The 21,049-nt window shown below is 47.1% G+C and overlaps 1 protein-coding gene and 1 long non-coding RNA gene across 2 annotated transcripts; both read left to right on the top strand.

The window, feature by feature from the left end:
- The first annotated feature begins 4,443 nt into the window (after positions 1–4,443).
- LOC117189649 lies at positions 4,444–6,096 on the top strand. Its single transcript, XR_004473496.1, has 2 exons — positions 4,444–4,787; positions 4,846–6,096. It is a non-coding gene; the product is annotated as an uncharacterized LOC117189649 (long non-coding RNA).
- Positions 6,097–16,988: 10,892 nt separating this feature from the next.
- Positions 16,989–18,634, top strand: LOC117189642. Its single transcript, XM_033394762.1, has 2 exons — positions 16,989–18,218; positions 18,286–18,634. Exons 1-2 carry the CDS (start codon positions 17,708–17,710, stop codon positions 18,369–18,371), a joined length of 597 nt encoding a protein of 198 aa, XP_033250653.1. The 5' UTR covers positions 16,989–17,707; the 3' UTR covers positions 18,372–18,634.
- Positions 18,635–21,049: the final 2,415 nt, after the last annotated feature.

Below are 21,049 nucleotides of genomic sequence, written 5' to 3' on the forward strand. Positions count from 1 at the left end.
GAAAACCAAACCTTCGAACAGTTGTTCCAAATACCAACTCGAGAGTCCGTAGGTGCCCCGATAAATCAGACTAATGATTCTGCTGTCTCGGTAACCCCATGGGGATCCCAACAGATAGCGGGACTACGACCCGATAGGATTGGACAAATAATCGCAGGATGGAAGGTGCGGTTTTCCGGAAATTCGTCCATGTCGGTGGAAGATTTCATATATCGGATAGAAGCGTTAACCAAACAGACCTTAGAGGGTAATCTCGACATAGTGGCCAGAAACGCCATTTATTTATTTGAAGCCAGTGCTAGCGAGTGGTTTTGGCGTTACCATAAAAGCGTACCCTCCGTGACCTGGCCGCAGTTAAGTACATCCCTAAAAACTCGATTTAGAGATGGGCGTACCGACCTAGAAATTCGTACGGCAATAGTGCAACGAAAGCAGAAGCCGCACGAACTATTTGATACATTTTACGAAGCCATTGTAACCTTGTCCGATAAACTAGTCAACCCCATGTCCGAAATGTCGCTGTTGGAAGTGCTAAAGTCGAATCTCTTGGCCGATATCCAACATGAAATTTTATACATTCCCATTCTGTCAGTAGCACAATTGCGCAACATAGTGCGTACTCGCGAACGTTTTTTGCAAGCAGTGGCTAAGCCTATGGGCAGCGCTGAGCCGAAGCGTATTCCTAGACGACGACAGGTGCATGAAATTGTGGTGCAGACAGACCAGGAAGGCGATGAGGTCGATGAAGCCGAACCGCTAGATATCGCTGCAGTAACCCTTTCCTGTTGGAACTGTGGTTGTCAGGGGCATCGGTATCAAGACTGCGTCGGTGATCGCACCGTCTTTTGTTACGGCTGTGGCAAACGGGATACGTATAAACCGTCGTGCTCTAGGTGCAACGATCCAAAAAACTCGTCAAGCCGTGCACAATCGACAGGTGCACGCAAACCAAACAGTTCGAAAGCAACGAACACCAATTAATGGACGTTTCGACAGTTCCATTACTCCCGGACTTACAAAAACTCCCAGACATGCCGTCACACACTTGTATTTTAACCCCAAGTGGGGAGAGAATTCAACTACCAACTCGATCTCGAAAGCGATTGCTCCAATATCGGCAAACTGGCAAAAACGAGCGCTCTAACGTATTGGCGTCAGTTGTTAATACGTCCAAGGACTGGCGACCCTATGCGGAAGTCACCGTACTGGGAAGGACGCTCAGTGGACTGATGGATACCGGCGCATCCATAAGTTGCATAGGTGGGAAGTTTGCGGCCGACCTGGTTCAGAATCCGAACCCGATCAAGCCTGTGAGAGCAGCAGTACGCACGGCGGATGGGCAGAGCCAGCCAATAATTGGCAAGGTCACCACCGAAGTGGGTTTTCAAGGCCAGAAGAAAGTATTGAAACTGTTTGTAGTCCCATCCTTGGCGCAAGACCTATATCTAGGCATAGACTTTTGGTCTCGTTTTAATTTGTTACCTGCTTTTCTAGCCCATAAATCATCCAGTCCAGAGTTGTCAGGCTTAACATTCGATAGTACGTTACATGTGTGTTTGTCGAAGCAGCAGCAAGCTCAGTTAGCAGAGACGGTCAACTTATTTCCCTCTTTTGCGAAGCAAGGTCTGGGAAAAACGGGCTGGCTGTCGCACGAAATTGAAGTGGGCAACGCTAAGGCAATAAAACAACGACATTATGCCGTGTCTCCAGCCGTAGAAAGGCTGATGTACGTAGAGGTAGACCGAATGTTAGCCCTTGGAGCTATCGAAGAATCAGATAGCGCATGGTCGTCACCCGTGGTCCTCGTTCGTAAACCTGGAAAGGTGCGATTATGCATCGACAGTCGGAAACTTAACGAAGTCACTGTTAAGAACGCTTATCCCATGCCATTGATCGATGGCATTCTCAGTCGGCTTCCTCGAGCTGAGTTCATCTCAAGCATCGATTTGAAGGATGCCTATTGGCAAATTCCGCTGGAAGCAAGCGCGCGTGAAAAAACGGCGTTTACAATCCCAGGGCGCCCGTTGTATCAGTACACGGTCATGCCCTTTGGGTTGTGTAATGCACCCCAAACGATGTCCAAGTTGATGGATAAAGTGATACCGCCATCTCTACGAAATGAGATATTTATTTATCTAGACGACTTGTTGGTGATATCTGAATCATTTGAGCAGCATATTCAAGTTCTCACTGTCCTGTCCGCCCGATTACGCGAAGCCGGTCTGACCATTAACGTGGAGAAGTCCAAATTTTGCCTAAAGGAGGTCAAATACCTAGGCCATGTTATAGGCAAGAGTTTCCGGTCCCCCGATCCGTGAAACAAGTCCGCAGGTTCTTGGGTCTCACTGGTTGGTACCACAAATTCATTAAAAATTATGCGGGTATCGCAGCGCCCATCTCAGATACACTTAAGAGCAAGCGAAAATTTGAATGGACTGATGAAGCACAGAACGCGTTCGATTCCTTAAAATCACAGATGTGTAACGCTCCTGTGTTGCACAGTCCCGATTTTACCATTCCCTTTGAAATCCATTGTGATGCGAGTCACACAGGAGTGGGTGGTGTCCTGATGCAATCAGATGAAGATGGCAACGAGGTACCCATCGCATTTATGTCGCGCAAATTGAACCAATGCCAACGTAATTATTCCGTAACCGAAAAAGAGTGTTTGGCAGCGGTAATGTGCGTCAAGAAATTTAGAGCATATGTAGAAGGACATCAGTTTTCCATCATTACCGATCATGCCTCATTAAAATGGCTGATGTCCCAGACAGACCTAAACTCGAGACTAGCTCGATGGGCACTGAAACTGCAGGGCTTCACCTTTAAGATTTGCCACAGAAAGGGTAGTCAGAACATCGTTCCGGATGCCTTATCACGAGTGCATACCGAAGATTTATCGTATATTGGCCTTGATAGTCTAGTAGACCTTCAAGCTAAAGCGTTTAAATCAACCGATTATCAGGAACTCATTGCAAAAATTCAAGCTAATCCAGATCGTCTACCTGATGTAAAAGTAATGGATAACCTTCTTTATCGTCGAGCTGAACACGCCACGGGTGAACAAATTAGTGACGACATGTGCTGGAAACTGTGGGTTCCCAGAGATCTGGTGACAGAAGTGCTTAAACAAGGCCACGAACATCCCTTAGCTTCTCACAGTGGGATCAATAAGACGCTGGAACGAGTTCGACGCTTCTATTATTGGCCAAATTTAGTGGGCGATGTAAAAGCGTTTATAAACAACTGCGAAGTGTGCAAATGTTGTAAGCACCCCAATCATCCTCTACGTCCGCCAATGGGCAAAGCAGGGGAGTCCTTTCGTCTATTTCAAAAACTGTACGTCGATTTTCTAGGTCCGTACCCCCGAAGTCGATCCGGGAATATAGGCATTTTTGTAGTACTCGATAATTTTTCTAAATTTCCTTTCCTAAAAGTGGTGAAGAAATTTACTGCGGATGCCGTAACTCGGTTCATGGAGGAAGACCTGTTTCATTGCTTTGGAGTCCCGGAAGTGATAGTGTCAGATAACGGCGTTCAATTCAAGTCACACAAGTTCAATGATCTGTTAGCGAAATACCAAATTCGACATTCGTACACCGCCGCCTACGCTCCACAAGCCAATGCCTCAGAGCGGGTAAATCGCTCGGTACTCGCTGCTATCAAAGCTTACATTAAGCCCGATCAATCCAATTGGGATGAGCAGATTAGCTTCATTACGTGTGCGTTACGGTCCAGCGTGCATGCAGCCGTCAAAAGTAGCCCATATCGTGTTGCTTTTGGCCAAAACATGATCACTGGCGGTTCCACTTATCAACTCCTACGAAACCTCAGTATGTTGGAGGACCGAACTGTAGTCTTCGATCGCGACGATTCCTTCGAGCTAATTCGCAAGACCGCTGCAGAAGCAATGAAACAGCAGCATGTTCGCAACGAAAATATCTATAATCTTCGAAGCCGAGAAGTAAACTTTCAAGTGGGTCAAGAAGTTTATAGACGTAATTTTGACCAGAGTAGTTTTGTGAAAGGCTTTAATGCGAAACTGGCACCTACGTTTCGGAAAGCCCGCATTAAGAAAAGACTCGGGAACAGCTACTACGAGCTGGAAGATTTCCAGGGTCGCTTTATTGGTAAATATCACGCAAAAGATATTAAACAATAAATCGTATTCAGCACTCCAAGTGTGGATCACGCTTTGGTTAGCAAGACCCCAAAGTGTGATTTCAGCGGGGGGTGTAATATTCGACGCTTGTCGTGCCTTCTTGTATTTTAATTACCCACGGCTAACTCCCAAAATTACAGCATAAAACTAGGCCGAAAAAAAAAAATTCGAGTTGAAGATCTTTTGAGCTTTGATAAAGCTTATCAACAGCTGTTTTGCGACCAAGCGGCAACGCTTTGATATGCACTTTTTCTGCCATGCACTATATTTTATTAAATATTGCTGTGTCTGGATTCTGTATAACAGAAGAAGACCATAGAAAGTGTGAAAAAAACGTGGGTTGCTGTACTTAGCCGTCCCAGCCTCTTTCTTTTTCTCCTCGTGACCGTCAGAGTGACCGGCAGTGGAAAAAGAAGTCTTGTAGAGCTGACCCAGTTCGCTAAACCAAGGTCAAGCCAAAGTCAAAGCCTAGTGCAAGTGCCAAGTGCGGCTCAAAGTGATCATTTAATTTGAGTCGACGCGCCAGTTATATATTGCCAATACTGGGGCAGCCGTTCGACCATTTGGAAAACGAGCGCCCACAGTGTACTAAAATTTTTCAAAACAGTGGTGCAATTCTGTTGAGGTAATTATCCACCCAGCTACAGCGACCCGTTGAAAAATGTTCTGTTCTTTCCGCGTAGGATTAGCACCACTAGTATCTACGTATTGAAACGCTGGTCTAGAAGTTACGGATTGGTTAGTCCCGGAGACCTCTATTGGCCACGTGCCCGTACCACCGGTTAAACCCCCACCGTTTGACATTCGGATGAGGCGGTAGCCGAGAGCATGGACTTGCTCCTCCAGTAAACCCGATCGGTGGGCTCTGCAAGCGTCGCCGGGACCCGTTCGACCCATGGGGATGATCTGACTGACTCTTCCAATACACCAGTCGCCCCACGAGCCATCAAGTGTGCGGGTGTACCTAACCTCACGCCGCAGATGGACCGCGGTCATTGACCCTTGGCATCGGAAGCAGCAGAATTTTCCGGCGCCCGGTACAATCGTGTGCCACCTTCAGACCTCGAGTAGGAACTCGGTCTCCAGCCGGGAAGCATCGACCCCGCCTCGGATTTAGTTATATTTTCTATCTTTCTTTCGACATTAGACCCGATATGCGAAACCCTGTTTTTTTTTATGCGCTTTCTGTTTAACTACGTTCTTTTCATACGGAAAAAATTTGCAACAGCCAATTAAATCCGGTATAAACAAAAAGGGAATTCCTATCCATGGGCTAAATCGAACTTGAACAAATGAGTAGTGTATTAATACCGATTATTTTTACAGTTTTTTGATTTTGGTTGCCACGCATTCATCTCATCATCTATGCAGATACTCATCACAATCACACACATCATCATACTCCTCCACCCATCAAATCATCTCATCCAACACACAACGAAAGATCTTTCTGCGTGGGAGTCGAAGCTATTAATCGTATCGTAAGTGATTATCCTGAACCAAGTAAGCCATCTGAAAAGAATGAATGTGCGGTGACTATTCGTTGGTCTTCAACCATGATCACGGTTTTATACACATATTACTCATGCCTTTAAGCGATTTTCCATATACCCTATTTTTGTCTGGTTTTGGCACTGACCAAGTTTACGTAATGAAGTTTGAAGTTTTCTTGTTCCTATGATGAACACATAACCTAGCTCGTGCATTTATATATACCTACTACTAATCATTTTTATAGATTTAAGATCATTATACCCTACCTCGCCCCTATGATATTCTTTCCCCAGTATATGCTGTATAGTAATACCCTATAAATGTAAGACAATATCGAATAGCAGGATTATATTAGAGACTAAATTCTATTAGCGTTAGGTTTTATAGGAATTTAAATGAAGAACTATGGATTGCTTAAATAAAGTTAGTTTGGAAATGAACCAAGGCTAAATATCTTATATCGGAACCATGCAACCTCGTCTGACGGAGATGTGACCCACCGCAGTCTTTGTTGGAGGGATCCTGATTGTTAATAGGTGGCCCTGAAGGAGCATGGCAGGGTGGGCGTTCTCGCCAATGGGCGATACCGCAGCCGACAAAGATCTGACCGGTGATCTTCTTCGTTTACGTATCCATGCTGATCTGTCCCTTTGACCCCCGGTATCCCGTTTCCTAGTATCCTTTCCCTACTCGTACGCGATTTAATTTTTTATATAAATTCTTATCTCGACCATTTGCCAGAGCTCTAAATGGGTAGTAAAATATCCTCCATGCCCACACCTCGCCGACCAGAGACAAAAGCCGAAGCCAGCGCGTACTTCCTACTCCCGTTTAGCTAATATCAGCTCCTAGAACCTGTACGTTGTATGCTACAGAATGGCAGATAGGTTGGGAAGAAGAGGACGGGAAAAAAGTAAAACTAATCAGAAACTACGAAAAATTTACAATTAACTACAGAAAAAACTACATTAATTTACAAAAACGTATTCCTAATATCACAGCCAAGTACTAAAACTATGGACAAACTATTTACGGACATGCAAAAACTACAGAAACAACAGGATTGACATCTACAACAAGAACATTGATGTCTGCATAAATAAGGTAAAGGTAAAATAAACGATAATTGACATACATTTACAACATATAAACATATTAATTATATTTATTTTATTTCTAACAGGAGGACAACTACAACGAAGCACCGGCCGGCATAACAAACGCAATGCGAACATTACGCTGTATACCGGCCGGCAGGGGGACAGTGTGTGTTGTTTATTGGCTGTTGTTGTTGATGGCAAGCGGCTCTGGTCCGGCCGCCCACGTTGCATCTGTCTGTTGGTTTGGTGCAGCAGACCGAGTGGCACTGGTCCGGCCACCCGAGATGCGATCGTGGGATGGAGTGGCATTGACATCGGTGTGTGATGCCAACGAATTGTTTTATTGGCCGCATCCAAGTGGCGAACTGGTCCGGCCACCAGGATACGTTGTCGATTTTAATTGTTGGCCGCATCCGAGTGGCTGCTGGTCCGGCCACCCAGGATGCGCTGTCAGTTGGATTGGCCTGGCCTCTTCGGCCACGTTCGTCGTCGGTTTAAGTTGTGATTTTTGAGTGGCTGCTGGTCCGGCCACCCAGATGAGGAGGTGTTCGTTTTAGCGTGTGATTTTAATTTGTCTTTATTTGCAGGTGCCTGTCGTCGATTTGGATGTTGTTGCTGGCGACCCTTGTCCGGTTGGTGTTGGCGTGAGAGTCGTTTGCAGGTGAGTATTTGTGTTCATTGGCAGCCTCCTTCATGATTCTCCTTCCTTTGCAGGATTTGCTGGCGTCCGGCGGCTCAACACCAGGCCATCCCGCCCTCACATAATTGGCATGAGAGACGGGTGTGACCCAGTGGAGCGGCAACAGACGCCAGCATCTGCGTCGTCGTTGGAATGGCAGCTGTTGGTTTGGAGTGGTGTGACGTCATTGTGATGGTGTGGTGGCAGCGTCATCAAAAAGGGGCCTCATATTCCTCCCATTTGGCAGGAAATTGTCAATGTTGGTGGCGAGGCAGCTTCTTGATTGGCAGCTCCGTCTGGTGATTGGCAGGTAAGTGTGGATTTCGTGTGTTTTGGCCGTTTTTTGTGTTGGCGTGAATTGACTGTTTTCCTTTGTTGCAGTGGCTGTCTCTGGATCGACGATTGGGCTCATTAATAGGCGCCGCCCGATCGCATGCTTTCGCGTGCGCTGGCGATTTGGGCCCTCCACACTTGGCCCAGACCCTCCAGCTCGTCGAATGGATCGTGGTCAGTCCACTCGTCGTCATCCTCGTCGTCAATTGCTTCACAGTCCATATCGGATTCAGAGTCCGATATGGCTGCGGCGTCAAAGTGCGTATTTGGTGCTGGTCGTGGTGATGGCTGTGTGGATGCTGCTGCTGCTGTTGTTGTCCGAAGTGGCGGCACTCCTCCCGTGCTCTCGTCCCTTGCCTGCAGCAGGTTTGTCAGTTTCGTCAAAATTGCTGCCAGTTTTTCTTCCAGTTCTTTAATTCTTCTGGCATCTCTTTTCAGGATATGGGCACAGCTCCCATCGCACTGGACGCCTGGCTGCTGCTGTAGCTGGGGTTGGCGTGGCGTCGGAGCACGATTTGAGATCGGCTGCATCGGCTGGACCCTCTGGTGTTGGCGCCCCTCGGCCAGTGGCTGGGGATGTTGGTCGCGATGCTGTAGCTGTTGCCGATGCTGCCGACCCGGACCGCGTTGGCGTTGGCGTTGCTGCGGCTGTGGGTGGAGTGGCTGTGTGGGTGGCTGCTGCTGCTGCAACTGTCGCTGTAGTGGCTGCTGGGGACGTTGTGATGGCTGCTGGAGACGATGTGCTGGCTGTTGCTGCTGGAGTGGCTGCTGCATTGGCTGTGGCTGTTGCCGTATTGGCTGAGGCTGCTGCTGCTGCTGCCGTCGACGCTCCTCCCTGACGACCCTGTGGGCCAGGAGCCGCTGCCTGGCTGCTCTCGTTAGGTTTGTGTTTTTATAAGTTAATGTTATTTATTGGCGTTTTTCTCTTTTTGGTTTGTGACGTGCACAGGAACAAAAGTTTGTCAAGGATAGTAATGGGTGTGGTGGAGGAAGGGCGGCACGGCACACAACAGACACCACAAAAAGAACAGGGCAACACAGAAAAAACGTCAATGGCGACACGGCACAGAACAGTCAAAAAGCGACACGACACTAAACGGTTATGGCACGTCCGACGATCGCGACCTCTCGAGCGGGTGGACGAGATGAGAGTGGCGGACGAGGTTCATGGTGGAACTCTCACATGTCCGCCAACTCTCACACTCTCCCCCTCAACTCGAAAGGCCCGATCGCCGATCGTCACCTACCGGTGCTCTCACCCCCGGTTCCACTTTCACTCACCCCAATATTGAGTGAGATGAAAGTAGTCCGAGGGCAGCAGCACCGATAAGTAGGCAATGGAAAATTGTAGTGGCCGTTTGTTTTAGTGGCTGCGTGTGTTGTCGTTGGTCAATGGCTCATGTCTCATGTTTCCCTGTGCTGTGTGTATTGGCTGCTCTGCTGTTGGGGGATGGGATGGGAAGGGGATAAATGCCTGCTCCCGTATAACCGCCCGGATACTGTAAACTTCCGGATCTTACGATCCGGGCGCGAGACGCTCCGAAGACTCGACCGCATAGCGTCATGTGGGCGGTTGAAATGGCTTTGTTGGGGCATTTGGCAGAGTGGCGAAAGTTGGCAGTGTTAATTTTGCTCCTGCACAACCGCATTTGGCATTTAGTTGCTTTGAAGTGGGTGGGTGGGGTGGGTGTGGGATTGGCTGGGCATAATTGCCGAAGTTGCGACCGATAACACACTGGGCATTGATAAATGCATTTTAAATTTGAAGTGACTTTTTGGTGTGTTATCGGCGCGGGTATTTTTCTAATTGGCGTGGTATTTTTTGGGTCATTAATGGCCTTGCCACTTGTCAGATATTGGGGAATGGGTGATAGTTGGGAAAGAAGAAGAAGAAAGGTAAATATGCTAAAATAAATAACTAAAATTAATTAAATTACATTGATATACACTGGTATGGCGCGTACCTAAAATTGTTTGCGGAAGGAAAAAAATTAACATATTTCAAGACGTTCGATGATAGTTTTAATCAAAAAGACATTTTCCGAAGCTTCTGGGGGTGCCTCACACGCCTACGAAGACGGCGCGAAGAAATTCCCTAAGCTTCATCAATTAAGTCAAAAAACCTGGAATTTACTGCATGGCGTTCCGGAATAACTCTTAAAACGGCTCTTGGAACTCCGTCTGGACCCTGAGAAGCATGGCAAGCATAGGAAAGACAAGGATGGCCACGGAGAAGGCGACGGGAGTTAAAATTCGCATGGAAACGCTGAAAAAAAGGGAAGGAGAAGCATGATGCCAAAATGATGCGCGCCATGGAGGAGGCAGAGCGTAAGAAGTAGAAATCCATATGGATCATTGCACCCAGCCGTTTCGTTATATAGCACCATTTCGATCATCCTGCAGCTATGCCATAAATGCGGCTAAACTGAAACTGTAAACACTTATGTATGCGACGTAATAAAGACTTGAATGTACCCAAAGCACTAATCCATTCTGAGGATATGATGAGTGGAAATTATCTGTAAATTATCGTCGAACCATGGCTTGTGTGTATGTGCAGTGCCATACTTGAAACAAAATAGAATGTTATCTAGGGAAAAACACCTCTATTGCATTAACACAAAACAAGGAACCGGGTGCAAAGCGGATTCTCCCCAGTGGAACACTTGAAATGTTCAACCCATATCAAACGATAGACGATTATCAGCAGGCCAGCCGCTCCACTTCGCTGCCACCTGGTTGAATGTGTCCACTGCCCGTTCGATGCTCCTCCTTTTTTAATGGTTTGACTGGCTCAGGGCACTTTAGAGTTACCTGAAGCTTTCTTTATTAATGTTCTTATTACTATTGGCAACATATAACATTATTTATGGAAACATTTACAATTTTTTTAACATTTAGGTATTTTTTAACATTACGGTAACATTGATAAAAAAGATACAGAAAAATACTATACAGTTATCGATTACTGGCTTTTGTAAACAAAGTTAAGATTGGCTTGTGTTTTCTTTTTTTTTGACTTAGGCATAAAAATTTTGTAACGCCGCTCCTGGACCCCTCATCCGGTGCGAAACGGAGGTATGGACTTTTGGATTGGATTTTTAACCTTTGTTTTGACTGATTTTAATTATTTTCTATTTACAGGTTCGATTGGTCCATTGGGAGGTTTGCGTTGAGTTTGGTAAGTAAGTCTATTTGCGCTTTTCCTTTGGCTTATTTTAGCTACATTTTATTTGCAGGCTAAATTAATTTATTTAGAGGTTTGCGTTGAATTTGGTAAGTTAGTTTATTTCTGTTTTGGCTGATTTTGATTGTATTTTATTTGCAGGCTCTTTTAGTTTGTGATGTTTGTGATGTTTGTAATGGCTTGTTAGTGGTGTTGATTTTTAATTGGCGAGAAGAGCTCTTTTCTCTTTTAGTTTGTGATGTTTGTGATGTTTGTAATGGCTTGTTAGTGGTATTGTTGGTTTTTGTTTAATTGGCGAGAAGAGCACAGGAACTAAAGCTTGTCGGAGATAGTAGTGGGTGGGGTGAAGGAAGGGCTGGGGCGTGGTGGATTGGCGAGGAGCACTTTTCCGCGTTTGGAATGGTCATGTACAGCGGCGAATGGTGAGGGGGGGGGGGGGGGGGGGGGGGGGGGGGGGGGGGGAGGCGACACAAAATGGCTGCTGCCTGGCTTGGCTTGGCGTCATCTGGCCTTCACTGTCTTTATTTTTTTGGCACCAGAGCACAAATGACACGGCAAACGATAAACGACAAACAGTCAAAACGACAAACGACACGGGCAACGATGATGGCAACGAACAAACAAACTTGCAATGTCACTTTTTTTTAATGGCGTCGGCGATGGTTCAATTAATATGCGTCCGACGATCACAACCTCTCAAGCGGGTGGACGAGATGAGAGTGGCGGACGAGGTTCATGGTGGAACTCTCACATGTCCGCCAACTCTCACACTCTCCCCTCAACTCGAAAAACCCGATCGCCGATCGTCACTTACCGGTGCTCTCACCCCCGGTTCCACTTTCACTCACCCCAATATTGAGTGAGATGAAAGTGGTCCGAGGGCAGCAGCACCGATAAGTAGGCAATGGAAAATTGTAGTGGCCGTTTGTTTTAGTGGCTGCGTGTTTCGCGTTGTTGTTGATTAGTGGCTAGTGTCTTATGTTTGTGCTGTTTGTAGTGGCTGCTCTGTTGTAAGGGGATGGGATGGGAAGGGGGATAAATGCCTGCTCCCGTATAACCGCCCGGATACTGTAAACTTCCGGATCTTACGATCCGGGCGCGAGACGCTCCGAAGAGTCGACCGCATAGCATCATGTGGGCGGTTGAAATGGCTTTGTTGGGGCATTTGGCAGAGTTTCGATGGTTGGCAGTGTATATTTTGTTCCTGCTCAGCCTCATTTGGTCTTTGGTGGCGTTTTAAATGGGTGGGGGGGGGGGGGGGGGTGGGTGAGGCGTAATGGCCGAAGTTGGCGGCCGATAACACACTGGGCATTGATAAATGCAATTTGAATTTGAATTGGCTTTTTTGGTGTGTTATCGGTCAAAGTCTAGTATTTGAGTGGTATTTTTAGTAATACCACGTGTCAAGGGGAATTATGGGAATGGCAGATAGGTTGGGAAGAAGAGGACGGGAAAAAGGTAAAACTAATCAGAAACTACGAAAAATGTACAATTAACTACAGAAAAAACTACATTAATTTACAAAAACGTATTCCTAATATCACAGGCAAGTACTAAAATTATGGACAAACTATCTACGGACATGCAAAAACTACAGAAACAACAGGATTGACATCTACAACAAGAACATTGATGCAGACAAGGTAAAATAAACGATAATTGACATACATTTACAACATATAAACATATTAATTATGTTTGTTTATTGGCTGTTGTTGTTGATGGCAAGCGGCTCTGGTCCGACCGCCCGCGTTGCATCTGTCTGTTGGTTTAGTGCAGCAGACCGAGTGGCACTGGTCCGGCCACCCGAGATGCGATCGTGGGATGGAGTGGCATTGACATCGGTGTGTGATGCCAACGAATTGTTTTATTGGCCGCATCCAAGTGGCGAACTGGTCCGGCCACCAGGATACGTTGTCGATTTTAATTGTTGCCCGCATCCGAGTGGCTGCTGGTCCGGCCCCCCAGGATGCGCTGTCAGTTGGATTGGCCTGGCCTCTTCGGCCACGTTCGTCGTCGGTTTAAGTTGTGATTTTTGAGTGGCTGCTGGTCCGGCCACCCAGATGAGGAGGTGTTCGTTTTAGCGTGTGATTTTAATTTGTCTTTATTTGCAGGTGCCTGTCGTCGATTTGGATGTTGTTTCTGGCGACCCTTGTCCGGTTGGTGTTGGCGTGAGAGTCGTTTGCAGGTGAGTATTTGTGTTCATTGGCAGCCTCCTTCATGATTCTCCTTCCTTTGCATGATTTGCTGGCGTCCGGCGGCTCAACACCAGGCCATCCCGCCCTCACATAATTGGCATGAGAGACGGGTGTGACCCAGTGGAGCGGCAACAGACGCCAGCATCTGCGTCGTCGTTGGAATGGCAGCTGTTGGTTTGGAGTGGTGTGCCGTCATTGTGATGGTGTGGTGGCAGCGTCATCAAAAAGGGGCCTCATATTCCTCCCATTTGGCAGGAAATTGTCAATGTTGGTGGCGAGGCAGCTTCTTGATTGGCAGCTCCGTCTGGTGATTGGCAGGTAAGTGTGGATTTCGTGTGTTTTGGCCGTTTTTTGTGTTGGCGTGAATTGACTGTTTTCCTTTGTTGCAGTGGCTGTCTCTGGATCGACGATTGGGCTCATTAATAGGCGCCGCCCGATCGCATGCTTTCGCGTGCGCTGGCGATTTGGGCCCTCCACACTTGGCCCAGACCCTTCAGCTCGTCGAATGGATCGTGGTCAGTCCACTCGTCGTCATCCTCGTCGTCAATTGCTTCACAGTCCATTTCGGATTCAGAGTCCGATATGGCTGCGGCGTCAAAGTGCGTATTTGGTGCTGGTCGTGGTGATGGCTGTGTGGATGCTGCTGCTGTTGTTGTCCGAAGTGGCGGCACTCCTCCCGTGCTCTCGTCCCTTGCCTGCAGCAGGTTTGTCAGTTTCGTCAAAATTGCTGCCAGTTTTTCTTCCAGTTCTTTAATTCTTCTGTCATCTCTTTTCAGGATATGGGCACAGCTCCCATCGCACTGGACGCCTGGCTGCTGCTGTAGCTGGGGTTGGCGTGGCGTCGGAGCACGATTTGAGATCGGCTGCATCGGCTGGACCCTCTGGTGTTGGCGCCCCTCGGCCAGTGGCTGGGGATGTTGGTCGCGATGCTGTAGCTGTTGCCGATGCTGCCGACCCGGACCGCGTTGGCGTTGGCGTTGCTGCGGCTGTGGGTGGAGTGGCTGTGTGGGTGGCTGCTGCTGCTGCAACTGTCGCTGTAGTGGCTGCTGGTGACGTTGTGATGGCTGCTGGAGACGATGTGCTGGCTGTTGCTGCTGGAGTGGCTGCTGCATTGGCTGTGGCTGTTGCCGTATTGGCTGAGGCTGCTGCTGCTGCTGCCGTCGACGCTCCTCCCTGACGACCCTGTGGGCCAGGAGCCGCTGCCTGGCTGCTCTCGTTAGGTTTGTGTTTTTATAAGTTAATGTTATTTATTGGCGTTTTTCTCTTTTTGGTTTGTGACGTGCACGGGAACAAAAGTTTGTCAAGGATAGTAATGGGTGTGGTGGAGGAAGGGCGGCACGGCACACAACAGACACCACAAAAAGAACAGGGCAACACAGAAAAAACGTCAATGGGGACACGGCACAGAACAGTCAAAAAGCGACACGACACGAAACGGTTATGGCACGTCCGACGATCGCGACCTCTCGAGCGGGTGGACGAGATGAGAGTGGCGGACGAGGCTCATGGTGGAACTCTCACATGTCCGCCAACTCTCACACTCTCCCCCTCAACTCGAAAGACCCGATCGCCGATCGTCATTTACCGGTGCTCTCACCCCCGGTTCCACTTTCACTCACCCCAATATTGAGTGAGATGAAAGTAGTCCGAGGGCAGCAGCACCGATAAGTAGGCAATGGAGAATTGGAATGGCCGTTTGTTTTAGTGGCTGTCATCTTTTTTTTTTTTTGGTTTGTGATGTGGACGGGAACAAAAGCTTGTCATAGATAGTAATGGGTGTGGTGGAGGAAGGGCGGCACGGCACACAACAGACACCACAAAAAGAACAGGGCAACACAGAAAAAAAGTCAATGGCGACACGGCACAGAACAGTCAAAAAGCGACACGACACGAAACGGTTATGGCACGTCCGACGATCGCGACCTCTCGAGCGGGTGGACGAGATGAGAGTGGCGGACGAGGCTCATGGTGGAACTCTCACATGTCCGCCAACTCTAACACTCTCCCCCTCAACTCGAAAGGCCCGATCGCCGATCGTCACCTACCGGTGCTCTCACCCCCGGTTCCACTTTCACTCACCCCAATATTGAGTGAGATGAAAGTAGTCTGAGGGCAGCAGCACCGATAAGTAGGCAATGGAAAATTGTAGTGGCCGTTTGTTTTAGTGGCTGCGTGTGTTGTCGTTGGTCAATGGCTCATGTCTCATGTTTCCCTGTGCTGTGTGTATTGGCTGCTCTGTTGTTGGGGGATGGGATGGGAAGGGGATAAATGACTGCTCCCGTATAACCGCCCGGATACTGTAAACTTCCGGATCTTACGATCCGGGCGCGAGACGCTCCGAAGAGTCGACCGCATAGCATCATGTGGGCGGTTGAAATGGCTTTGTTGGGGCATTTGGCAGAGTAGCGAAAGTTGGCGGTGTTAATTTTGCTCCTGCACAACCGCATTTGGCATTTAGTTGCTTTGAAGTGGGTGGGTGGGGTGGGTGTGGGATTGGCTGGGCATAATTGCCGAAGTTGCGACCGATAACACACTGGGCATTGATAAATGCATTTTAAATTTGAAGTGACTTTTTGGTGTGTTATCGGCGCGGGTATTTTTCTAATTGGCGTGGTATTTTTTGGGTCATTAATGGCCTTGCCACTTGTCAGATATTGGGGAATGGGTGATAGTTGGGAAAGAAGAAGAAGAAAGGTAAATATGCTAAAATAAATAACTAAAATTAATTAAATTACATTGATATACACTGGTATGGCGCGTACCTAAAATTGTTTGCGGAAGGAAAAAAATTAACATATTTCAAGACGTTCGATGATAGTTTTAATCAAAAAGACATTTTCCGAAGCTTCTGGGGGTGCCTCACACGCCTACGAAGACGGCGCGAAGAAATTCCCTAAGCTTCATCAATTAAGTCGAAAAACCTGGAATTTACTGCATGGCGTTCCGGAATAACTCTTAAAACGGCTCTTGGAACTCCGTCTGGACCCTGAGAAGCATGGCAAGCATAGGAAAGACAAGGATGGCCACGGAGAAGGCGACGGGAGTTAAAATTCGCATGGAAACGCTGAAAAAAAGGGAAGGAGAAGCTAAATCCGCCATGCGGGTAGGAGTAAAGATGGCGGCAAAAACGGCTCCGCAGCTTTTGGCTTGTAAACTGCTGTGCAAGAAACCAAACTTGTCGACGAACGTGTCGACAAAAATGTCCACGAACACGACAACAAGCATGACATCAAACATTTCTACGACGAAAGAGAGAGAGAAGACTGACGCGGTTTGTGTGGCTTCCGTGAGTACGAAAAACGGAAGTAACCGCAAAATCATCGTTAAAAAGTATTATGAGGAGCATAAAGGCCCATACATTGTTTGTATCGACAAAATGAGTGCGAATAATGCCAGAATAGCTATAAACCAGTTCGATCTATCCGATCTACTGCTGAAACAGGGCATTAGCGATATCGAGGAGGTTGCTGGAATGGGCTATGGCAGGTGCAAGATTGTGTGCGGGTCGGCGGAGTGTGCAAACGGGCTAGTGGAAAACAGTGTTTTCGCTGCTCAAGGGTACTCAACCCGAATCTTTAGGCACTTCGTCCAAAAAGCAGGGTTAATTTTTGGGATCCCCGGGCACTACTCGGAGGAACAGCTAGCGGAGCTTGTAACCTCGGATATCCCAATTGAGGAGATAGTTCGGATTACGCGAAGGGATAGAGCATCGGGGGAACGTGTACCTACTGGCAGGGTGAAACTCTGGTTCAGAGGAGAGCAGTTACCAACCAAAATCAATTTTCTATATTCTAAAGTAGAAGTGAAACCTTTTGTTTAGCTTATTCAATGTTTCAGGTGTTTTAGGTCTGGCCATCTGGCGCAACATTGCAAGAGTGGAGCGAAATGTTTCAAATGCGGACAAGATCACAGCAAAGATATTATCTGCTCAGGGCTGGTCTGTGCTAACTGCAAGGGGGAACATGCTGCCACCCACCCGCAGTGTGAGGCCAGGAAAAAAGCGTACGCCATTCAAAAGTGTATGACACTGGAAAACCTAACTAGAGCTGAGGTCAAGGCTAGATATCCGATCCTTTTTGATAGAACTTTCCCCAACCTAAGGGATCAAGGGGAATTTCCTAGACCCAGTTGGCAATCTAACCGCTCCCCTGAATTCTTAAATAACAGCTTAGAGTCCGCCAGGGAAATTCATTCTGTCACCTCTTTCGCGGAAGTGACCAAATCCAATAGGGTTGCCGCCCGGAACGCAGAGGCGGCCAAGGCAGCAGCCAACATGGCAGAGTGGAAGAACTCAATAAACTCAGACTACGTCCAAATGAGCGAGAAATTTGTGAGATCTTCATCCGTGGCATCTTCTCTGGCCCAGGATAAGCTAAACGCACTAGGAGCCAAACTCACAGCGTTCCTGATTGATCCAAACAACATCATTAAAGGGGATTCTTTAGCGAATAAATTTATTAAGGAAATTAGAGAATTTGTCAATGCTTCCAACGCAGAACTAGATAGGCGTCAGATTGCCCAAGGGATGGCAGTTGGTTCTCAAAACACCCAACAATGAAGATTCTTCAGCTAAATATTCAAAGTCTGACACACAACAACAACAAACAGCTCCTCTCAATGTTCCTAGACAAGAACGCAATAGATGTTGCCATCCTCTCAGAGATTTGGGTGTTGAACAACGCGGACTGCAGCATTTTAGACTATAACTTTTTCTGCAGGCCCAGAGAGGACGGCTACGGCGGGGTTGGCATCTACGTCAGGAAAAACATTCAATTCAGCATTTTAAAAATAGAGAACGACTTGGAAATTTTAGGAATAAAAACATTAAACCTCAAGAGCAATTTCAATATTTTTAGCATATATGCACCGCCATCAACAACAGTTTCACAGTTTAAATCGGGCACAAAAAAGTTTTTCGAATTCGCGGCTTCGCTTGACATACCCTCAATAGTGGGCGGGGACTTCAACGCTAGGTCTTCTATCTGGGGAAGTCCGATCTGTGATCGCAAGGGTCGCAGCATTGAGAATTCCACCCGGGAGGCCGGATTTATCTGCCTAAACGACGGTTCGCCAAACTTCTCCAGGAGCCCATCTCAATTCTCCGTTGTTGACCTTTCTTTTTCGAACTACAGAAATGGAACTATTAACTGGCAAGTCCTCAAAACAAAAATTACGAACAGCAACCACTTCCCAATTGTATTATCAGTGCAAGGCCTAAATGCCCCCCTCCAAGGCAAGAAGATCCTTCACAACAGAATAGCCCGGATTCTGGGTGCAAGTGATTTCTCAAATCTGGAGGAGCTCAATGAAAAAGTGAAATCCCTGACCTTAAAAAACACGGTCACATTCCCAAGCAAGAACAAGTACGTTGCTAAGAAATGGTGGAACGAGGAAACGGAAAAACTTTTTCGCGTGAGAAACGCTTGCAGGCAAAAATTCTACCTCACCAAAAAATTGGCTGATGCCAGAGCAACCTTAGAAGCTGACAAAAATCTACAAAATCACGAAAAAAATCTTAGAAAGCGCAACTTTTCCAAGTTTATAGAAGAGGTCTCCTCATCGCCCTCTATGTGGAGCAGGGTGAAGAACATCAAAAAATACGGTCAAATCAAAAATGTAGGGAACAAATGAACGAACGAAGATGACAAAAACTTTCTCAATATGGTTAAAGTAACCCCATCCACGTCAAACAGTAGGCCCCCTAAGAAAATTCCTGCCCCTTTGTTAGGACCAGACGACCCGGAACCCCTGGAACTGGAAGAATTCCTGGCCTTCCTAAAAACCAGGAACCCCAATTCGGCTAGAGGCCCTGATGGCATCTCGTTCAGGATGCTTCAAAAGCTACCAAGTGGGAAAAAACAAGACATTTTTGAAATTATAAATAAAGTATGGCTGAGTGGCGTCATCCCTGAAGTCTGGCGCAGGATAAAAGTGGTACCCATCCCCAAGAAGAATGCAGACCCTACTTCCTTCCAAAACCATAGGCCGATTTGTTTGATTAACACGCTGTTTAAATCCATAGAGGGGTTGATAAAGTTGAAGTTGGACGAGCACATAGCAAACTGTGACCCGCTGCCGGTCAGGTCCTATGCCTTCAGGAGAAACAGGTCCACGGCTCTTTGCATCAACGACCTTATCAACAAAGTTCTGGCGCTGAAGGCGAGGGGCTGTCAGGTTGTCGCAGCTTGCCTAGATTTACAAAGAGCGTTCGACTGCGTAAGAGTGGACACACTCGAGCACAGGATGAGGGATATGCGGTTCAATACAAGCCTCACGGCTTGGATCTCCAGCTTCCTTAACAGACGAATTCTCATAAAGGGCAAAAGCGAGGTAGAGGTGAACAGAGGTGTTAGCCAGGGTAGCTGTCTCAGCCCAACCCTTTTTAACCTTTACACAGCCGAACTACATGATATTAACAGTCATAACTGCTTACTGTTTCAGTATGCTGATGACTTTTTCATAGTTTGTTTTCATAAAGACGTATCCATTGCGAAAGGTGTGCTGGAAGACAGTATAGATAAGTTCGAAGAAAAATGCAATAGGCTAAACCTGTCATTCAATCCGGTGAAGTCTAAAGTGATTTACTTCAACAATCGTAGAGCTGCGCTAAATATCTCGCATCAAGGAGTTGAGATCAGACAAGTAGAGCAGATCAAATACCTAGGCAGGACTATCTCAGCAAACAACTCAGCCTCTGGTCACATTGATCTGGCCATCTCGGAATCGAACAGAAACTGTGGGTTTCTCAGATTACTCAGTGGGTGTCACTATGGTATCAGCCCCAAAAGAGGGCTTATATTTTACAAGGCATTTGTCAGAAGTAGGCTAGAGTACGCGTGCTCGTCATTCTGCAACCTGTCCAAATCTGCCTTGGCCAAAATCAAATCCCACTGCAACCATCACCTCAGAAAGTCGCTGTGTCTGATAATCTGCACTCCCGTTCCTATCATATATCACATGGCAGGAGAACTTCCCCGGACTACAGGATGAGATTCTTGGCGGCGAAAGAGTTGGTTAAGGTGTTTGCATTTAATCTCCCAGCAAGTGAAACAGTGTCAGCAAATAGGGATTTAAGCACGGGCTACGCTAAGGTATATCGGGAGTTTGGCAGCATAATAGATAGAGTTGAGGTTTTCGAGAACACAGCTTCATTTTGCACTAAAAAGAAGGATCAGCTGACAAAGGGTGGTTTTGAAATCTATTACACGGATGGGTCAGTCGCAGATGGGCATTCCAGCGCCGCTTTCCTGCACGATAGGACAGGTTTTTTAGATAGCTATTACACGCACAAAACCCTTTCCTCGTTGTCCGCCGAGCTCCTTGCTATCGAGAAGGCATTAGACCATGCTATTTTGTACAATTTTCCTCGTGTCGCGCTCCTGACAGACAGCAGAAACGGGGCCCTCATTCTGGCGAAGAACATTCAGGATAACTCTATCTCCTACAAAATCAGAGAAAAGATCCAACAAAATCCACATCTAAGAACTGTAGAGGTTCACTACATTCCCGGACACGCTAACATCCCTCAGAACACTTCAGTTGACGCAGCAGCCAAAGAAGCCCACAGACGAGGAAAATACACAGTGGTTAAATGGAACCTTAAAGACGCTATGTGCGAAATACACAGAATCTTAAAAGCAGAATGGGAGAGAGAATACGCCGAGTTTGCTACTATCAAGCACCGAGGTTACTGCTCGCTTTTCCCCTCAACACCATCCAAACCGTGGTTCCTAAATAAAACTAAGCTTAAAGCCATTGACGCTAAAAGAATCAACAGACTGCTTAGTGGTAACGCATTCAATAGGCACACTCTCGCCAAAATGCATGTAGTTCCTAGTAACATATGTGATACATGCGATAGTATCGATAACGCCTCGCATTTAATTTTCAATTGTG

This window comes from Drosophila miranda (genome assembly GCF_003369915.1).
Source record: "Drosophila miranda strain MSH22 chromosome Y unlocalized genomic scaffold, D.miranda_PacBio2.1 Contig_Y1_pilon, whole genome shotgun sequence".
Lineage (NCBI taxonomy): Eukaryota > Metazoa > Arthropoda > Insecta > Diptera > Drosophilidae > Drosophila > Drosophila miranda.

What these genes read in the sequence shown, in the direction of transcription:
- LOC117189642 (XM_033394762.1), top strand. Translation starts at nt 17,708, where the DNA reads ATGAAGATTCTTCAGCTAAATATTCAAAGTCTGACACACAACAACAAC. An exon ending in ATTTATCTGCCTAAACGACG is followed by an intron (nt 18,219 to 18,285) that starts GTTCGCCAAACT and finishes TTCGAACTACAG; the next exon opens with AAATGGAACTATTAACTGGC.